This window comes from Mchenga conophoros, linkage group LG14 (genome assembly GCF_057382185.1).
Source record: "Mchenga conophoros isolate Kocher_MC1m ecotype Shallow Benthic linkage group LG14, M_conophoros_male_GT1.1, whole genome shotgun sequence".
Taxonomy (NCBI): domain Eukaryota; kingdom Metazoa; phylum Chordata; class Actinopteri; order Cichliformes; family Cichlidae; genus Mchenga; species Mchenga conophoros.
The window spans coordinates 32,903,502-32,924,747 of record NC_140539.1 but is presented as its reverse complement, the minus strand read 5'-3'; the positions used below and the strand labels follow the sequence as shown (position 1 = coordinate 32,924,747).

At 40.4% G+C, this 21,246-nt stretch overlaps 1 protein-coding gene across 4 annotated transcripts in view; it reads right to left on the bottom strand.

The window, feature by feature from the left end:
- fndc3a (fibronectin type III domain containing 3A) overlaps window positions 1-21,246 on the bottom strand; it is a 47,019-nt gene that overhangs the window by 4,814 nt on the left and 20,959 nt on the right. For 3 of the 4 annotated variants that reach the window (XM_085244015.1, XM_085244016.1, XM_085244017.1), the window contains 21 exons: window positions 12,961-13,037; window positions 12,607-12,853; window positions 12,100-12,390; window positions 11,568-11,626; window positions 10,225-10,391; window positions 10,046-10,105; window positions 9,799-9,937; window positions 9,337-9,390; window positions 9,120-9,244; window positions 8,775-8,949; window positions 7,807-7,893; window positions 5,517-5,655; window positions 4,899-4,967; window positions 4,648-4,766; window positions 3,530-3,635; window positions 3,115-3,290; window positions 2,852-2,965; window positions 2,620-2,769; window positions 1,609-1,955; window positions 848-1,057; window positions 387-553 (listed from right to left, as the gene is read on the bottom strand). In XM_085244015.1, the coding sequence (XP_085100141.1) occupies window positions 387-553; window positions 848-1,057; window positions 1,609-1,955; window positions 2,620-2,769; window positions 2,852-2,965; window positions 3,115-3,290; window positions 3,530-3,635; window positions 4,648-4,766; window positions 4,899-4,967; window positions 5,517-5,655; window positions 7,807-7,893; window positions 8,775-8,949; window positions 9,120-9,244; window positions 9,337-9,390; window positions 9,799-9,937; window positions 10,046-10,105; window positions 10,225-10,391; window positions 11,568-11,626; window positions 12,100-12,390; window positions 12,607-12,853; window positions 12,961-13,037 (3,078 nt within the window). The remainder of the gene's footprint in view (window positions 1-386; window positions 554-847; window positions 1,058-1,608; window positions 1,956-2,619; window positions 2,770-2,851; window positions 2,966-3,114; window positions 3,291-3,529; window positions 3,636-4,647; window positions 4,767-4,898; window positions 4,968-5,516; window positions 5,656-7,806; window positions 7,894-8,774; window positions 8,950-9,119; window positions 9,245-9,336; window positions 9,391-9,798; window positions 9,938-10,045; window positions 10,106-10,224; window positions 10,392-11,567; window positions 11,627-12,099; window positions 12,391-12,606; window positions 12,854-12,960; window positions 13,038-21,246) is intronic. The other variant, XM_085244018.1, reaches the window with a different exon arrangement.

Sequence of the window (21,246 nt, the reverse complement as noted above, 5' to 3'; positions counted from 1 at the left end):
AATTCAAACTGTCTATATTTGAGAGTCCACTTCACTGTGTGGGGAGACCAGCAGTGTTGAGTAACACTGACAATCTGGCACATGACTGCTTGATTCAAAAGAGGTGCCGCACTGAGAATAAAGCCTACATCCTCATTACTGACTTCAACGCGTAGGATCAAAAGAGGCTCTGCAGAGGCTGGCAGAGACCAGACCACAGAGCTGATCTACACGACTTTTGATGAGAGCAGGCGAGTGGATCTCTGGCAGTTTGGTCTAACTCAAATGCAAGTCAAGTTTGGGTCACCTCAGGTTAAAGGATGAGCACACAGTGTCAAGCAGTGTCTGTAAAGATAGTAGGAACTGTTTAATGCTTAGGACAGAAAGAAAAAAATGTGGCACTGTACCTTTCAGAGGAGCTGGAGGAGAACGTGGGGTAGTGAATGTGTAAACATTGGAGAAGGGCCCTTCGCCCGCCTCATTAAAGGCCTGGATGCGGAACGTGTAAGAGGTAGACTCATTAAGCCTCTGGACTTTGTGTGTGTGGCATGGTCCTTTATACAAGGATATAAATCTGCAATGACAGGAACATGGAAAAAGAGAAAGGATTTAATGAGCAAAGGATAAATATTAGAAAAAGCAAATGGCATGAGTGACTTCTCTATCTGAAACTACAGAGTGGCAAAAGGCATATCATCAGTTCCTGTCTCCTTCAGCTTCCAACGCAATTTGTCTGCTGCTTTATTTTCAATCACCCCGCCCTCCTGAATACAGTTATCTGCAGCTTTTGCTCAAACTCCAGTCTCCCTTCTTATTGGTTTATCTCTTGTCAGATCGCTTTCTCCCACCTGAATAATGACCGACTAACCTGCCATTCTTGTCCCCCATGTGCAGCTGATACTGAAGGGCATCTGAGGTGGCTTTGGCTGGGCCGTCACCCCACTTGAGCCTGAGGGTCTGGTGGCTGAAGGCGGTGCACTCCAAGCGGGGGGGCTGTGGGGGCAGGGGCTTTGTCTTCAGCTTAAAGGTGTGACTAAAGGGGCCTGCTCCCAGGCTATTAAGGGCTTGGATTCGAATCCTGAAGAAGAAGAAGAAGAAGAAGAAGAAGACGACATGACACCAGAGAGCTGGAAAGGTATAGTAAAACACTGCAGTGACAACCAGAGGACCTTTATGTCCTTGATTTTACATTTTCTGTACAAATTCACTAAAAGTTGACAACAAATTCATTCATCTCAGTCCCTCTTAAAATGTTAATCCATGAACTCTGTCAGTATTTCTGTCTCGTTTAGAATAATAAAACACATTCAAATATCCAGCCAACAAAAAAATGTTTGATGTCTCGTCTGGAACCCAACTGCTTTCTAAACAGTTGCCAGCCCTCTTCACAATAGACAAGGTTTACAGATGTAACCAATTACATCTGCCCAAGTTGTCCCCTTTGACATCTTTTGGAACAAAGCATCACAGACCAAGTGAATCTAAAAGCATGGCGTGTCCAATTTGTATCACATGTTATTCCGCATGAGCACAGAGACATAATTTAAAAACTGCTCTTTCTGCCTTACATCTGGAAAGTTCTTAGTGGTGTAGCATAACTACGATGCTACCTTTAAAACTTGCACCAACCTGTAGCTGGTGTCAGGCTGTAGATTTTGGATGACGTGTTTGGTGACCGGACCAACAACAATAGGTTGTCGCTCTCCAATGTCAATCAGGTAGGAATTGATCTCAGAGCCGTGATCGCATGGAGGGTCCCAGCAAATACCCAGGCAGGTGGACGGAGAGTAGACCGGCTGTGGCCGGGACTCACTCTCCTCCTCTTCCTCATCTTCATCCGCATCCACTGGAGTATCGTAACTTCGCAGCTCAGACTCTTTGAGCACGTATATGTTGCTGACAGCAGCAGGCACAGTGCAGGGCGTCAGGCAAAACACTGCCTCGCTGAAGGGACCCACACCAGCCACGTTCACAGCCTATTAACAAGAAACAAGAGTGCGCCCAAGAAGTTGATATCAAGTACCACTTGTGGTGTGGAAGAACACCTGTGCAGCATTAACGTTTGACCACAAGATGGAGTTCCAATGTAAACGTAAACAATTTTACTCTTCAGTCAAGAATATGCTAAAAATTAAATGCACCAAACAACTATCCAAATGATAACATCCACAAAATTGGAGAAAACCTCAAATGATGACATTTAGTAACGCTGCAGAAATTATTACAAGTACTGACATTAAAAAAAAACCCACAAAAAAACAAACAAAAAAAAAAAAAAACTGAAAAGAACTATTCCACTCCGGCAGAAAGTGGTGTCTCAAAGGATAAGGGAACTGATGCAGAACTGTTTCAGATATTTCCTACTGTGCTGGCCTAGTCAGCTTTATGTTCTCAAATTAAATTAAAGTTAAAATTATTCATTTTACTGGGAGTCCTTCGGATTATTATGAGATTCTCAGAGAATATATCACACTTAAATAAGGTCATAAGATAGCATAATAGTCTTTATATAGTGAAAGATGATGTATAATTCTGCTTTAGACTTTTATTTTAACCATGGTGAAGACTGAAGGAAAAAAAAAAAAAAGGGGGGGGGGGCTAGAAATCGAGAAATAAAATCGGAAATAATGAAGCACTCACTTGCACCCGGCAGAAGTAGTTGGTTGCAGGCAGTAGGCCTTTCATTTCATGACTGAGGCCTGGTCCACTATAACAAATCTGCATGCTACCCTCAGCTGCTCCCCACTCCAGACGAAACTCTGTCACCGGAGCTCCATTACAAGGAGGGGCCTAGATCCCAAACAAGAAATGAATGAGTATGATGCATACAACACTCAATTTTGAACACATTACTTGGGGCAGCCAGTCTTACCTCCCAGCTCACAACAACACAGCTGGAGGACTTGCATGTGGTGGAGGGAGCTTTGCACTGCTCAGGGGCCCCGGGGCCAGTCGTAACCTCAAAGCGCTCCGAAAGAGGGCCAAACTTTTCACATGAAAAGAACAGAACTAGTTTATACAACCAGAAATTTCCAAATTACACTTTTAAAATGTATTTATTGAGACTGTTCAAAGCACACTGGGAAAAAATAATTAAATCCCTTACAGTGTTATTCAGTATTATTAGTCTCTCACCCCAGCCTTGTTTGCTGCCTTGAGCCGGAAACTATAGGTTTTGCCAGGCATTAACCCTCCTACAGAACAGTCCAGCTCTGGACCCTGGTAAACCTCTTTGCTTTCCTCAGACTGTGGCCCGCTCATTTCTATACTGTAGCAAGAAACCGGGCTTCCTCCGTCTACCTGAGGGACACCTAGGAAATTTGTACAAACAAGTATTTATAAAGATCAATACACTTTGGGAGAAAAAAAGAAGCACTGTCCAAGAAAAATAACAGTGTATAAACAAAGCTAAAATGCACAAACAGCAAAATAATAGTAACTGTACAATCAAAAATTAGTGCTTTGAGGTTTGTTCACAAGACAAATAAATGCATCAACAGAAGCCAGAGATGCATCCCACACAGATCTAAGTTGGAGAGGAATGACTCACCCCAGCGCAGTTGCACCTCCCTGGCTTTGGGCTTGCCCACCAACCGAGGGGGCTGGCATTGCCCCGGGGGCACTGCGGGAGTCTGGACCTGCAGGGTCTCTGACAGCTTGCAAGTAAAGACAACACACCAATTAAGACCCACAGAAAATAACAATTTCACACTCTTTACTCTCTCCTCTTACAAAACACACAGGACACAGATTGTCATTTTCACCGGCTTATCAGACCGACTCAGGCTACAGCAGTCCGGAGAGGAGACGAATGTGAATGCATCGATCAAAGGACACGAGCATACAGAAAAATACGCTGTCTTTATGGGTAAAGTTAGACATACTGCCTCACAAGTGAATTATACACTCAACTTCTGTGACAAAGGGAAAAAAAAAAGCCCATGTGAGTGTTATGTCACATTGCGCTGCACCAAAAAGCAGGAATTCGCCACCATGACTCATGTTTCTTTACCAGCTCCATCTTGAATAAATGCATGCACAAACAGCTGATGAAGAAATTAATGAAGAGCGTCTGTGAACTGAACTAATTAAGAAAAACATTCTCTGACACATGCAGGGAGGGTTAATCGATTAGCAGGCTTTGTCTTGTACTTACACACCAGGAAGCATAGTCTAATATCCAACATAAGCAACTGACTGAATGACAATTTCCTATTAAAACTTGCCATAAATAGATTGCATATCTAGAATCATTTGTGTCAAATTAATGAAATCATCACTGTCTGCTTACTCACAACACTTTGAATAACAGCTCAGAAATGCATCACTCATAACCAAAATAATAATAATAATGACAACAACAACAGGAAAAGGGGCTAACACCTAGTGTGATTCTGAAAGTTTTTATAAGATAAATAAGTGTCTGTTACATTTTCTAATGTTTCTAACAGTAATCTCAGTCCACGTGTATGCAAATCATTTAAAAAACAAAAAAAGCATAACAAAACAAAAAAACGCCCAAAAAACCACAGCCATATCTTACCCTCCCTTTTCTCCCTGCAATCAAATAAATATGTAACTGATGCATCAAACTCTGAATTCCTGTGGTGAAACACAAGGCTATGTGCGCAACCATGTGCACACGTGTACTGACGTTGAATGACTCACCGGGCTCTGCCCCCCCTCGCTCATGCAGTAAACTCGCGTCTGGTAGGAGCAGCCGGGCTTCAAGCCCTCACACACATGTTCCAGAGCTGGCCCCGAGTACACCTGCCCCCACGGTGAGCCTAAGCGGAAAAAACATAACAAAAAACACACACGCACGCACAGACCATTTTAATTACATTAAAATTATTTCAATAAATGAAATCATATATTATTAAATTTGTAAATTATTACTGTCACCATGAGGAACTTACCACTTGTGCCTTCAGAAAGCTCCACAACATACTTAGTGATTTCTGAGCCACCATCATCTTTAGGGGGTTCTAAATTTTAACACAAGCACATATTTAAAATAATTATTTTTCTATATAAATCATTATGTCCCCAAAAGGGTTGACTACTTATCCACCTGAAATATATTAATTCATTTTAAAAGTGTGCTATGAATCTACAAAATTTGATTTCTGATTTCGGCATTAGAATAATCTCAGTTAAAGCATGATTGGCCAAGGATGTTGCCTTGTTTTTTCTTCTGAAACTCATTTTAGTGCACAGAAACATTTGAAAATATCTTCATAACTGCAGACATGTTTTTTAAATGGCATTTTGAAATCTGGAAGCACAGACACGTACAGCGGTGATGGATGTGTTTGTCCAGTGAGGTGTGCGTATGAAGGATTCATGCTTATGTCTGAAGAGAAGAGAATTGTCAATCATCTATAGTACAGACAGCCTGGGATGTCATCCGTCACATAGGTCCAGGCAGAGCTCAGTCAGAAAAATGAACTTGCAAACTGGACTTGCCAGGCTGTCAACTACATGAAGAGTGAAAGGTTTTAATAAGTCAAAAGGGCAACTAGAAGAAAACTTACCCCAGGCCATTTTGAAGCTGTTGGGCAGGACTCTTCCTCTGATGACAGGCTTGAAGGGACAGCCAGGTATATCTGGTTTTGTGATGAACTCGACCACCTGGCTAGGGTTGCTCTTGCCCTCTGAGTTGTATGCCGCCACCTGGAGGAGGTGCAGAAATGCAGAAATAAATAAATAATAAACCCCTATCAGGAAATTAATCCTTTTTTCCCCTCTAGGTAGTAAATGAGGCCAAGTGTATAAAGATCATTATTTTCCCTGATAATAACCACCAACCAGATCCATGAGACAAAGTAAACAGTATGCCTGCAACTAAAATGGCCTCAGGCAAATAGCACATTATGAGAGAGATGACTCTGCAGAGCTTGTGGTGTCTAAACAGGTTTTATTCTTCTCAATTCAAAAGGCAATCATGAAACGAGACAATAAGCTTTATTGGGATTTGCATTTCTCTGCCGCTTCTGCTATAATATTGAAATCTCTGTGAGCACGCTGAGCAGCGTTCATCCACGAATTGTACCAAACAAACCTGCACAGTGCATAGCCTGCCTTCGCAATGTGCAGCTGGAAAATTGGAAATGAGGAATTGAGGATTTCTTGAGATGGCTAATGAATATTTCTATCATTTAGCCATATGACGGCTTGTTTATGTGATACTTTTCTGACAGTTTCATGCTTTGCAATGCTGTGGTGTGGATTTGTATGGCCATGTGAGTAAAGCTTATAAATTCTATTACCAGTCTATTAATTAATTTGGATTTCTTGCTCTTGAAACACAGGGCAGAAAAATAGCACCTGTTACTGTCAATTGCTGCAGGAAAATAACAGTTATTATGAGAGGGGAGACACACTGAACACCTGTGATCTAGTGCAAATGCAGTTTAGGAGTACAGCTACTTAGCTAAACTGAATATGACACACTTGTTAAATACAGTCTTATGGAGGAACTTATGTAATCAACTTTTTCTTTTTTCCCTTTTTTTTTTTTTTTTTAAAGGAAATACCACAAAAGCAGTTCACCTGAATTAAAAGAATGTCTTCTATATGTTTTGGCAATCAGCACTGCTGCCTCTAGCACCAAAACCAGAAACCCACCACTTCCTTCTGAGGACAACCAGTGTAGTAGAAACAACCACAAAGATGCTTTGGGGAAATTGGGAAGGTGTTTATATGTCTGAACGTCTGGATGTCTGCGGTGAAAATGCTGGGCAAAAATGATATTTTTAAAGATGGATTCGAGCTAAGAACTCACTAACGTCACAGCTGAGGTGATGCCATCTCTGAGAAATGTTTAGTTTAACAGGGCACAGTAAACCTCTTAAAAGTGGGCTCTATATCTTTCAGGCCTGCTCAAACAAGGCTAAACAGCATTTACAAATTGCTGTAATCAATACTAAAACAACGTTTACAGGATATGGAACTGTGTTTTAGACAAAACTCATTTAAGACGTCTAACACGCTACAAATATTTAGAAAAACGAATATTACAGATTTATTGAACACACACTATTTTATATAAAGATATGGATCATACATCTCAAGCAGGCGTCACATCTTCAGTTTAAATTCAACCAATTATTAATCTTTGCCCATTTTCTGAGCTCAAAACTCTTTAGTAAACATTCAAAAATTAAATAGGAGACTAATAATGTTGGGGAGAATGGGAAAGACTGGGAATCTGGGAATGTGTGAAAGAGAAAAATATATAGGGAAGAAGACACAGGCAACTATTTGTCCAAAGGTTCTAACATTACTGCCGGCCCAAAAAACTTGTGTAGCTCAAACACTTTGCACAACTAGGTTCTCATTGGCTCTTCCTGTTGATGTTGTCAGCTGCCCACCGCTTTGCTAGCAGAATCTTGCAAAACAGATGACTCACAGGGTCAACATTGAACTCAGCAACTTCCCCGCCTAAAAGCTGTTCCTCTCCATACACACTCCACAACCTTGTTTTCAAAAATCATTGGGACACTTGATATTAATAATAATAATAATAATAATAATAATAATAATAATAATAAGCAGCAAATAATTCCCAAGCCAACATATCAAATATTGAAGCTTTAAAAATAAATAAACAAATAAATACATGCTCATTCAGAATTTGTTAACCTCAACATTTTTCCAAAAAGTTGGACAGGAATGCTTCACTGCATCCCTGAGCATAAATTTCAGAAGTTCTACATTTATGATCTGCATTCTTTTAATATTTTCATTTAAAAGATATGATTTCATTTATTTCAAATTAAAGTACAACCAAAAGGACCAACGTCAGTCTTTGGGCTCCCTTACCCTAAACTTGTACTTGGTGCTCCTGTGGAGATTCCTAATGGTGAAAGAGAGTTCGTCACCGTTGTAGCTTGTCTGGAAGCCATATCCCTGAGACAAAGACAAATGACAAAGGGAGGAGGAAAACAACCAGGTGAGCAATGGCTTTCAAGACAACCACTGTAGCACAGAAAGCAAAGTGGTCTGCAGGAGCAATAGCTGCAGGGATTACGGAAGCTTTCGTCTGGTTCACGCCACCTACTACGTTTTGAGGGGCAAAAGCAACAAAGCTACAAATATGTCAACTTTTTAACCTAGAAAAAAAAAAGAAAAAAAAAATCAATTGGCTTCTGTGTTACCTGTCTTACCAAGCCCTCTTGCTCCAATTTTTCTTTAAACCTTTAACCGGTAGCTGTGACTCTTGTGATTAAGGATTAAGGATGGATTTACCATTATTTTTAAAAGGCACGAGAAACCACCTTCAATGGAGACCATCTACTCTCGAGTACTTAACACTGTTTAAATGTTCTTGTATCCTTTCCTTCATCCATGGATTGAGTCAACCCTTTCTTGCAAGTCTATGGGCATGTTTTTTTGACCTCACTGCTTAGTTTTCCAACTCTGACATCATCAACTGTGAGACCTAATACAAACTGTTACATCTGTTTAATATTAATTTATTTCAATTAGGCACAGAACGAATCTTAGGAACACCAACGGAAGTAGGACACAATGGACAAAGAATTAAGGTAAGTCTAAGCACAACAAAATGTGGAAAATGTACATATTTTATACTCTTTCACAAACTCAAGATGGCAACACAACTGGAAACACAACAGTCTAAGATAAGCCTGTATGCATTAACGGGAGGCACTTCACGTGGATGGGAAAAACATATTTTACAGAAAACAGTGTCTGCATATACTGCTGTTTCATACATGAGCTACAATCTCACATGATCAGATGATTTTAGGTTTACGCAGGAGACATACCGAGCCTTCCTCCTCCATTTCCAAAATATAAAAGATGTCATCCTCCTTTGGAGAGCTAGCAGGCCTCTGCCACTTCAGACACAGCCAGGTCACCCCCGCCATCTCCAGCTCTGGAGGGAAGGGTGGCAATGGCACACTGCATGAGGTGAACAGGTCCACCACTTCACTGAACTCGCTGGGGAGGGCAGAGAGAGATGGTGGATGGGAAAGAATGGGAGAGAGAGACAGAAGAAACACAGTGAGAGACACACATGGATGAAGACAGTGGATGGAAGAAACAGCAATATAATAACGGACAACAGGGAGGGTGCCATTCAGGAGATAATAGGACGTTAATGCACCTACCTTGTACCCATGTCATTTTTGGCTGCAAGGCGGAAAGAGTATCGTGAAGCTGGAGAAAGCTTGGTCACTTTGTACTGCTTCTGAGGTCCATAGTAGCACTGTTCATAAACACCAGTGCCCTTCCCCTTTAATGAACAAAGTGTTTCACTTAAGAAACTGGAATACTAGTTGAACACAAATATCAATTCTTTAGAGATAAAAAAAAAAAAAAAATTACCTCATCCCACTGGAGTATGTAGTTTTGAATTTTGGAACCATTGTCACATGGAGCCTATAGATAAAAAAAAAAAAAAAAAAAAGCAAACAAAAAAAGGTTTTTAATATTTCAACTAACTAGTAGTCTGTGCAACCACTAGCATTAATCCTCACCATAGAACAGTTTGAATGAAAACACAGAAGTGGTACAACACTGATGGGGGCATGGTAACAAATGTGAAGGGAAGGTAATTATAATTATCAGGTAATCATAGAAAGTGCAGGGATCTTAACTCTTCGTCATTATTCCGCCTCAAGGGGCAAATATGTGTGCATCGTTTATTACTATCACCTACTATCATTCCTGAACACAAAAGAAATCGTAGTTTCAATATTTAGTAATCTTTTTTATATCATACATTCTTGCTGCTTCTTAATGTCCAGCTTTAAAACTGTGGCTTCATCAGGCAGTCTTTTCTTTTACCTTCCACTGAAGTAAAAGAGAATTCTTGGTCCCACTGATCTTCTTGGGAGGATTGGGAGGATCTGGCTCACAGCTTAAAGTGGTGAAGCTCACAGCTTCTGATGGGTTTCCCTGTAAACCGCTACACATCGCCTGGACCCTGGGAGGGGGCATGACACAAACAAACAAAAAAAAACATGTTTATACATTATTACTAGGAGTACTAAATCTGGATTTGAAATAAGAGGTGGTGGAGTGTTGCACCAACCTGACATGATAGTCTGTTGCTGGCCGAAGGAGTTCTAAAGTTGCACTTAGTTCTTCCCCACTGCATTAAAGGAAAATGAAAAAAAAAAAAAACACATTTTGAGTTTGATAAGGACATAGTCTATGCTTAATTTGTCATGACAACTGATGTTAAAACTTGTGGATGTTTCTTATACTCACCAGTGCATGCTCTGATACTTCCCATCTTTACCACTAATTGAGATGGAGACATCATAGCAGAGAGGCTCTGAGAAGCTGGGGTCATCCTCCTTGCTGTCATTCTCACTTTCTGGCTTGGTGGGCGCACTCCAGCTCACTGTTGCTCCTCTGGCCTCGATGTCTGACACCTATCACAAGAAAGTACATTGGATGAGTATCAAGTTATTCCTTCTTCAGAGTATCTGCAGACTCTTAAAATACTGTCAAATTAATAATTTCCTACAACCCTTAAAACTCAGAACCAAAACTGGTTATGGCTGGTAAACAGCCATGCTTAGAAGTCTTAAAAACATAAGCATTTCTTATTCTTGCATTTTCCAAAACCAACATATTGCTTGGTAGTGGAAAAGAGTGTGGGATCAAAATATGCAAACTGACAGTGCATTGGGAAAAAGGTTTTCAGCTTCTGGCAGGGATGTGCTGTGCAACCCTAAGATATTTTTTTTCCATTCTGTTTGGAGAAGATTTAAAAATAGGTTGAGCTACTCTGCAGGGGGGGGGATTCATATGTGGAAGAACTCAATCAGGTCAAGTCTGTACCTCCTCCCCTCTGCCCTGCAGGCCCACCTTAGTCCTTTTCCTTCCCGCAGTTTGACTCTCTGTTGAGTAACGGACCAGTATGGCAGCAAAGAGCTGAACTTCCCCAGTATTCTGTTAACTTTATCTATTATATTTCCAACCGAGTTGTTTTTGCTACTTTTACAAGGAGCTCAGACGGTACCAACGGTGACAAATCTTATCTTATAAGGTCAAGCAAATTCTATTTGCAGTTCTACTAATTCTGACCCAGCTGCTATTGAACAGCCATTCTCGTCTTCATTTATCTACAAAGCTGCTGGGCAGCTGAGAACCCAACACCATTTTAAAATAGCAATTTCAAAGGATTAAAAAAAAAAAAGTATCTAGTATGAATATTTCAGTCAGATAATTTTGCAACTATAACATTTAATCATGTATTTTGGTGCAAAACAAATGGCTTTCTCATGTATATAATCTAACTATGTGAGAGCCAGGGGAAAAATGTATTTAACCCAGAGCAAATCCAAACCTTTCAGTACTTGTATAAATGCTGCGGCACAATTGGGAATAAAAGTCCCCACATGGATGGTAGTCAGCAGGTCTGACTCCATTAGTAAGATGCTAAGTAATAATTCATTGAGGTTGTTAATAGAATGTTTAATGATGCAACATAGTAGCATCATTACAGTTTCATTTTTTGTTAACGGAATCACATAAAATCATGCAAACTGCATTAATTAGATTTAAAAAAAAAAAAGAAGAAGAAGAAAGAAGCAAACACCAACCTCTGGTTTATTGATGGTGCTCAAGAGCGCTTGTAGGGCCTGCGCCTCCTTGTCAAGTACTGAGGAAAGAAGAGAAAAAAGTAAATCAATTTATTAAAATACTTTAATAATAGCTACTGTTTTTACGTGCTGAACAAACAGGATGTGTCAGTACTACCAAAATCACTCTGTAAATGTCAAACTTCTTTTAAATTAATGATTACAGATCAACCTTCTGTTAGTTACTACCCTTAAGCTTTAAAGACTTAAAGAAAACTATCAAGTGAGGAATTCAGATATTTCTAAGCTGTGAAAATGATTCTCTAACTGGATCTTGAAAAATATTGTAACGGTTTTTTAAATGCTTCATTATTAGTAGTGGATTGTTTCTACATTGTAGCAATCTCCATCAGGTCACAATGTGAAACTATTCTTCCTGCACATTAAAACGTGACTGATTAAATAGTATCACCTTTGCCCAGCTATTAGTTTTCCCAAATACCATGCTAAAACCCAAAACCTATGATAAACCTCCACCCTTTAATACTCTTACCTGCTGACTCTCCAATTTTTCGCTTGCCTGTCTGCTTGTCAGGAGAGGACACTGTGTGCCTAAGTTGCCCCTGCTCTGCCTCCAGCCCTTTCCCTCCAATACCGTTATGAATGTCCACCGTTGGGGGACTGTTGCAGGACTTCTGTGGTGACGAGGGAGGGCTGTCCTTCACCTGCCCTCCTCCTTGACGCTCCTTCAGTTTCTTCTGCAGACGTTCATGTGTTTTGCTAGTTCTGTCATCTCTGTGAACCAACGACGGACGTCCATGTTGGGAGTGAGAATCTGTAGAGACTGTGGCACAAAAACATTATTCTTATAAGATGGACATGCAAATGCACATGATGAAAGTGAAGTAATTCTCTTAGATTAAGCAACTAAAAGAGTAAGACTTGACTCATGCCATTAGTGTGTAACCAGCCTATCCAAATAAAGTGCTGAGAACAAATACAAAAACAAACAACACAACAAGTATAACAGTATATCCAGGGACTCCTGACTCCAACTCACCCTGCTCTGGGTAAATATGAGCTGGATGGTACTGAGAGATGTACTGGGAGCTCATGTCGCCCACGCCCCCTGCCATGCCTGTATACAGGTGATGTGGAGGGGGCATCATGGCAGGGTGTGGGATGAAGGCAGGCAGGTGGGCATGGGGTGGTGGAGGAGGATGGTGGAGAGGGGAGTGCCCCCCTGGGTGGAACTCTGGTTGCTGAGGTAAAACCAGAACCCGCCGCACTCCGTTCTCTTCTATGATCTAAGGGGGGGAAAACAATAGCATTGAAAGCAGATATCAAAGCTACTCTCAGAATGATAAGATGCCAATCAGAAACACTGGGATGGAAATAGCGCATGAATGGCTACCTGTGAAATGTATCCAGGAGGCACATAGATTGGAGGCACTGAACCATTTGGAGACATCATGGGAACCTGAGCAGGACCTACGAAGAAGTTAGAAAGGCGCAAGATCACACACCTTCCCTCAGGATAAACACTGTCATACATGGGGCTTAAGTTTAATACAAGCCCAACAGCTATGGCAAACCAGAACCACAATCCACAAATGTAGCACATTTCCGACATGCCACGCAGCAATGAATGAGTGATCAAAACTAAGCCAGAGCCCCCAATTTACATTTTTTAACTGAAGGGTCAGGGCTTTATTTACAGAAGACTACACTCAATTAGTAAAGTCAACAATGCGGCCATTTACCTTAAAACTTCTATAGAAATAATAAACACACTTTACTTAAATCTAAGTCAGAAAAACTTCTCACATTCAGCTACTTAAAATTCCCATGCACAGGCAGTTTTAACTAAAGCTGCACCTCTGTAAGAGGAATATCCCTGTATATGATTTGTTTTTCTAAACCAGATGCATTTTCAATAAGTATTTTCTTAATACCTATGAGAAAAAAGGCCCAAAACGCATTTTTAAAAATCCTGGCAAATGCAAGAAAACCACTTTCCAAAAGTGCTGAGGAACAAAGTTTCCTGCTCTGTTGTGGGGGGCAGTTCAACGGCTTAGCTCAGCTCAGAGAAGAGACAGCTCAGCAAAAAGCCTTGGAGAAAGAAAGAGACCTCTCAGCCAAGTTTGCACATTCACACATTTCTCTTCTTACAGACCAAAGACAAACGCCCCCCAATGCCATATGTCATGGAGGAGAGCAAAAGAGATTGCTTGATTAAGCATTTTCACTCATTTTGTCAAAAGAGTAATAAGAGGCAAAAGCTATTCTAATTCTAACGTGTCTAGGACTATAGCCTGCCACACTCCCACTAACACTTAGCACTGCCCTCCTTCAGCACTAAGTCCAGCCTCCAGGTCTCAAGGAAGATTAACAGCAAGTACGAGCACAAATAGGAACAGCTGCCAGTTTGCCAGCTACCTGTTTTGGATATTTCCACCACTATTACTTCCAAATAACAGAAGCATTGCCGTTAATACATTCGGGACCAAATTACAGTAACTGTGAGGCTGTTGCTTTAGACTGTAGTAGCATTTAGTTAAGTGTAAACAGATAAAATCTCAACACAGAATAACAGGTCCAGAGTTCACAGTTGTAATCAGCAGCTCAACACAGAGGCGGGTAATGTTTGAGAGGCAGTCGAGCAACTTTGTTTTGTGAGAAAAGTAATGCTGCACCATCGAAGCTGACACAGCAGTCTTTATCTGTGTAGGTCAATCCGTGTGTGAATGTTGCACAGCTTTGGTGATATTGCTGTTGCTATCAGGAAAGGAAGTAAATGTGATCATTTCTATGCTTGTATATTATTCTACAGGCTGTGGGAGAAATGTGAGAGGGGAGAAAAGTCATGAATACATGATAAGAGAAGGTAAATGTCCATATGGGTAGACAGAAATGTTAACTTTAATCTATAGCTGATCATGACGCGTTTGCATCACTTTACAAAGAAAAGTAGTACGACAGCTTAGAATTGAATCATACTCACATCCCCTTTCTGGTATTATTTGCTATACAAAGGGTTACAAAGAATTTTACCCCACTGACCCAGTGTACCGAGCCAAGACTAAATGCATCAACAGTAGCCTCCAGGAGACCCAACTACGTAAGCCCATGATTTTGCAGGGCACCTGCTCCCTGCTAATAAACTTTCTTGAATAAGACAAACAGAAGATAGGCCTTTTATACTGAAGTCAAAAGGGCAAACAGGCAGTGAGTCATTTCCCTGCCTAAGAACACAGGCTGTGCAAGGACAAAAATTCAGGTAACATGAGGAGACTTTGTCTGAATGAAGCCAGTCACACTGGCTCAGCCATCATAGATTTTTAGATTAACAATATAATTTGAGTAGGAGTTCAAGGGCTGCATTGTGAACTCTACTCACTTTTAAGAAAAATCTGTTATGCCACTCAGTACTAAGCAGCACATCAGCCTAACAACTGCCTAAAGCAATTCTAGTTAGTGCCTCTGATGCTGAGGAACAGGAAATCTGATTAATCTCATTAGCATGCTATACGTTGTTCACACAGAATGAAAAGCTTTGTGTCTACCAACTTGGAGTGCATGGGCTAGAAAGTACAAGGTAAGAGAGGCAGGATAGAAGTCCACGATGTGAGAAGCAGGGTGGAAAATAGGGGGAGACACCCACTCTTTTTACATCAAACTGACGCACGCGTGCTGACAAAGATCAGATTATTTGAAGGAGAAAAAAAAAAAAAAAAGGCCACATCCCCACCCCCCTCCTCCCCCTGAGTCAACCGAAGCACTGGTTGTGCTGACGTGGCCATGGAGTGCCAGCCTTCCAGAGGAAGTTGCCACAGAAAAAAGAAAAACTCATTAAGAAAAAAGAAAGTATCAGTATTCCTCTAGGAGTTAAAGACTTTTCAAAAGGCCGCATACATGTTCACATACACAAAAATGAGCTGAGGCCCTTTGAGCACCCACCTGTTTCCGCTTGTCTTAAAATGGGGCTCAATAACAAAAACAGTCAAGCGGAACTTCACGTGCATGCTGCAAAAATACAAAACTTGGCAGACGTGGTGTTGAAATAATAGATTATAAAATTTGCTTGCTATAATACAAGCAAACTGTCAGGTTTAATCCGATGTACGATGAACCCTCAATTACATTTGAAGACTACAAAGAAGCAGATAAGCTACATAGAGTCTGTTTGGGTTAAGAGACAAGTGTAAAAATCCAGGAAAGCATTCAGAGGGAACAACAGTCAGTATTTTCATATGGGCGCTCTCAATGAGCTCTCACTGGCAACACGATGAACTGTGGTCCTATAAAGATGAAGTGGGCTTGATTAATTAGAGCTAATAAATTGTCTCTATCAGCAAATAAAGAGGAGAGTTAGGGTAGGCAGGGGATGCAAGAACACTTACTGACAGTGGATAATAATTACACCCAAGCAAGGGAAAAGGAAGTACTGAACTGTCAATAATCCCAAAAAGTAATAATTAGAACTTAAAACCATAACCTGAATTTTTAGTGATGACACTGTGGCAAATTGTTCCCTTTTTTGCATGATATAGCATTTTTCTTTTAGGCGGGAAATATCTTTCATCAAATTAAGAAGGCAGTAATTTATAGCAAGCGCAACATTTTATTATCAGATTACAAAGGCTGCATGTGTACACCCATCCTCAGACACAGTGCTGATCCAAAATATGCCTGCTAGCATCCAACCATCACCAATCTATCCAGATAGAGGAGGAGAAAAAAAGGAGAGGGAACTGTGCAAACCAGAACTTGAGGAAGCTGTAAACAATTGAACATTTTAAGAAAAAAATAGACATTTTCTTGGGTATTTGTAAAGTTAATCTGAATATCCTAAAAATGTTAAGGCATCTGTGTGAGTCTTGCAGCCCCCACCGGTATGAATGACGTTTACAGGAAGGGAGGGAGTCAGTAACCTTCATGCTTGTGCTTATTACAGAACATCAGAGGCTTATACTGCTGTAAGCCAGACTAAACCAGAACAAGAGAGGGGCCATGACTACAGGGGGCACTTTTTGTAAATAATGAATTATCTGACTATGTTCAGGAAATAAAGATTCCACTTTAAAAACAGTTTCCTGACATAAAGTTATGATGTCTGAAATGATAATTTCCCAAACACAAAAACAGCTTAAGAGACATGCAACCATCTTATTGCTATGGACATCCCCCAACTGCCTAAACGGGGGTGGAGGGTGGGGTTAAGTTGACACCCCCCCCATCATATCCTCTTTACCCCTTTCCCTTGGTATCAACGCAGCAGCGGGAGAATGACTCACAAGCTCAGTCATTCTTAGAGCTACTCACTGCAGAAGCTGTGAATGAACTGTCTGCATCCACATGTTTGTGTACATGTCCTTGGAGTTAGGTGGGGGAGGTGATGAGCATAAAAATAGTGCTAATGTGTTTGATGTTTGCAGCCCAATCCTGTAAACCATATGTGATGGCTGTGGTTTGGGAAAGGGTGTTGTGTATGAAAAGAAGTCCAACTACAGCTGTTCACATGGGTTTTAATTTTAAATGATGCAATTCATCCAAATTTCTGTTTATTTCCAGTTAAAATAATAGGCTGACTACTGGTTGCTGGTAGCCTGTGCCACCAGCAACCGTTTCATGATGGCCTTAGCTACTCAGTCGAAGACTGAGTAACGTTGGACCAATGTTGCACCAATTACGATGGGTTCATTCATTACCATTGTTTCATTCTAAACATTTCCAGCGGCCACTTCTTCTGCCACCATTTTTTCAGGTAGACAGGAGGAGAATGCTTTAATTTGAAGAGACAAACTGCCTAAGTGCAGGCACACCAGTTTAAATTTCAGCAACAGCAGTAGACACTAGTGTAGATTACATCATAGACTCCATATAGATTTAACACTGAAGTATAAATTACACCTAAAGAGGTGGTGGAAAATTAAGCAGCGACAGAAAAAGTATAATCCATATTTGAAATTCTCATTTAATGTTTTTTTTTTCCTGTTGTTGGGGGGAAAAAACGTGATGGTTACATACATACAGTTTTCTAGGGTAGCCTATCTGAAACAGTTTTTCTGAAGGTTAGTATGCACTAACAAGCTCAAAAAATTCAAGTTGATGATACTGCAAGTGAAGTGGATCAAATTAACTCAACCCCAAAAACTCAAATCATAGGAATTATTTTCGTAGAACTTCTTGAACATAGATTGTCATCAAAACAGTCTCAAAACGGACTACACCATAGTATACAGTGTAGACAGTTTAAGGCACAGGATATGATAGATGTAACTTTCTTCAATAGGGAAAAAGAAAGACTAAAGACACCTGCAGATCATCAGAAATGAAGTGAAGTGAAGTGTTTCATAGCTGTGAGACAGCCTCAGCGGAGATAAGGGACACGTAAGCAGAAGGACTGAATAATCAAACTGAGTAAGGTGTGTGTCTGCTCAGTAACATGAAGGTCTGTGCACACTATTTTTAGCTTCCCGTCACAATACCAAAATGACAGATTTTTTGTGAAAAAAAATGGCAAATCACTATCAGGTTCAATAAGCCCTGTAGAACTAGACAGAGCTTTATGCCATAAACCACCGACTGAATCATCCAAAGTGATGGTGAATCACCGCAAGGCTATATCACATAAAGAAGTGGATCTAATCAACCTAGTGGTCCTGAAGCTGACTTGCCTCATCTGTCACCAAGCTTATCAGGTGGCTACAGATTCCAGTGATGCAGCTTTCTTCATCTACGTCTAGATTTGGCATCTAGAAGTAGGTAAAGAGAAAGCCAAATTAGGGAGTGCTGGCCTGAAACTGTGAGGGCATGTCCACTCTCCTTGTGGCAAGAAAGTTACCCAACACAAGCACAGTAAATGGCCACTCCAATTAGATTCTATCATCTCAGGTCCCGCCTCCAACTTAGCAAAAAGGCAAACGCCTTCTATAAACGACATTTAACAAGACTGTGCGTTCCTATTAACCTGGCTGCCATGCCCTAACACACAGAAATTGTGCACATTAAGCTGCTAAAAATATGTGAATATATGAGCACACAAAATGATGTCGTATAAAGCAAAAAGTGCGTAAGCCAGATCCTTTTGGCTTTGTGATACCATCATACACACCAGGGTTAAAGATGGAAGCATACACGTGCACATTAAACACTTAAGTGAACAGAGATATTGTTGTGTTGTATGGGTTGTTCTGAACAAACAAGGGAGGGGGAAAACAAAACAAAAAACAACCCAATCAACCAGCACATACATGCATGCATGCATGCCTGCAAGCACAAACAGACACACACACACACACACACACACACTTCTTCCTCCCTCCTTGCACTGCAAGCGGTGAGTCATCCCTCTATTCACGTCACAGAGAGATGAGTGCACCCTGTGACAGGCCAGTTAGTAGCAGTCACACTGATCTATGTGGCACCTCTCAGCTCCTTGTTTCTCCTCTGATGGAAACTATGCATGCTTGCTCCCTATTAGGAAGGTTTACTAAGCTCATAATGGGGGACTGGTGTGAGAACTCAGAAGAGAGGAGTAGGGAGAAGAGCCCCTGCTGTGAGCACACTGTATTATGGCTTCCTGGCTGGGCAGTATCACTTTCTATAACTCCTTTGTCATTTAACTATAGATCCCTGGGGCATGTCATCTCATAGTTATTTCTATATGCCACATGGTATAGACAAAAGGCCCAGACACAATGAGACAGTAAGCAGCAGTCTATATGGAAATCATTAAATGTGTCCTACAATGCTGAATGCCTTTAATGGGGTCACAAAGGGTATCAGAAATTAATCACACTATGTTAACATCTTTTTCCTTATCATATCAAATTCACAATTGGAGAGAGAGAACGCAAGAGTGGCTATGAGCTCGAGGAAATGTCAATACAGGGCAGGATGTCCCGTGTACCAAGCCATAAACAAAGCAAATCATTTTCAGATCAATGTTTTCTCCGGGCAACTACAATTTATCATTTATAATTATGGTACCACGACGCTCCCTCCTACAACTACGCTGGCACTTTTTTCCCCTCCTTCACACTGTCAGCAACACGTTAGGGCTAGACTTCATTGTTGCTGTCACAAAGCCAGCGTAATCACCAACAATTGTGGAAAAGGAAATGCCATCAGGACAAATAAGCATGAGTAACACATCTTACTCAAACATCTTTTGCCCCAAGCCCTCTACTAAACACTGTAATTATGCCATATTTTTCTTTAACATTATGATATATAGATTACAGATGCACCATTCATCAGGACAATGGATTTTTAATGAGATGAGGGAGAAGAATATAAAGAGAACAAAATTACATATTAACTGAGCGTAATCAAGCATTTCTCATGCTAGATTCGTATAAATAATGCACATTTTGTTAACATCTTTTTTGTTAGTTTGTTGTGTTAAACAATAGGCTCACTCATTTTTAAGTCTTCTAAAAACAGTACATGTGATCGTATGAGTACACAAAACCGGTTTTGCTTGCTTTAATCACTGCTCCCGTTTACAATGGTCACAGGTCTCTTCCTTATGTGTAATTCAAGTGATGAGGGACAAAGTCTGAAGGCTTTGATTAAATATAAAAAATTTTTTAAAAAAAAGCTCTCTTCTAAAGTTCAGCAAATGTAATAGGAGCGTTCAGCAGTCTGAGTTTGACAAGTCAAATGAATACCTTCCAAACTAACTGTGCTTTTCAGTAGGCATCTAATTGTTCATGTTATCCTCTTGCTGCCATATTGACAAGGAAAACAGTGTCCAGATGAAGAAAATAAAGAACTTCATACTTAAACCACGGTACCTTTGGAAGATACCCATTTGATTCAACAGTCTCAGAATGCTGAAGCCTCTTATTAACTTTAAAGACAGATGGAATGATTATAGTAAACAAAACACACTTAAATAATGCTTGCATGACCACATGTACATCACATACTACAGAACAAGAATCTGTCCTTTAAGCACGTTTAAAGATATTTGTCTTAAAAACATCTTGTCATATGCCATTCTTTGAACTAGTCACTGTTGTAACTGAAACTATACGTGCAATTATGGCACTGAGCAAGCTGAGAGCTATGACACATGACTACCATTCTGATATTTTTTCAGTAAAAATACGTCACTGCATCCTCACCAACTTCCTCTCTTTCAAGGCGAAAAAACCAAGCTGAATGACTCCACATAAAGGAAATAACTGACAAGAACAGAATCTGTGTTAATCAGATTACCATATCCTGAGAAAAAAAAAACCGCACTCATCAAGCACTTTATTAACACTACTGCAACCCTGTAATTCAATACAACCCCTCCTATAGTAATTTTTCCACCCCATTTACATACGTAACGGTGGAAAATATTATGCATGCTTTAAGATATGAAGCAGTTAAATGTACCACTACCAACCACCATGACTTAAATGACGAACATACAAGTAGAATGATCAGATTTACCAGCCCAACTTTGACTTTAGGCTCAACTTAATCTCCCTTTGTCCTACTCCCCTCTAGGTCTCTAGTTTTCCCAAGGCTAAGTTTATCCAAACATTTCAACTTTCATTTTCTCTTTGTAAACGTGATGCAGAGTGAAGATTAATATGATTATCTGACAGCCACGCCTTCTCTACCAAATGCCAGAAAAGGCTCTTCAGTTGAGTGACAGTCATGCAGGTGCCTTATTTTTCATTAGCTGTTGATGATT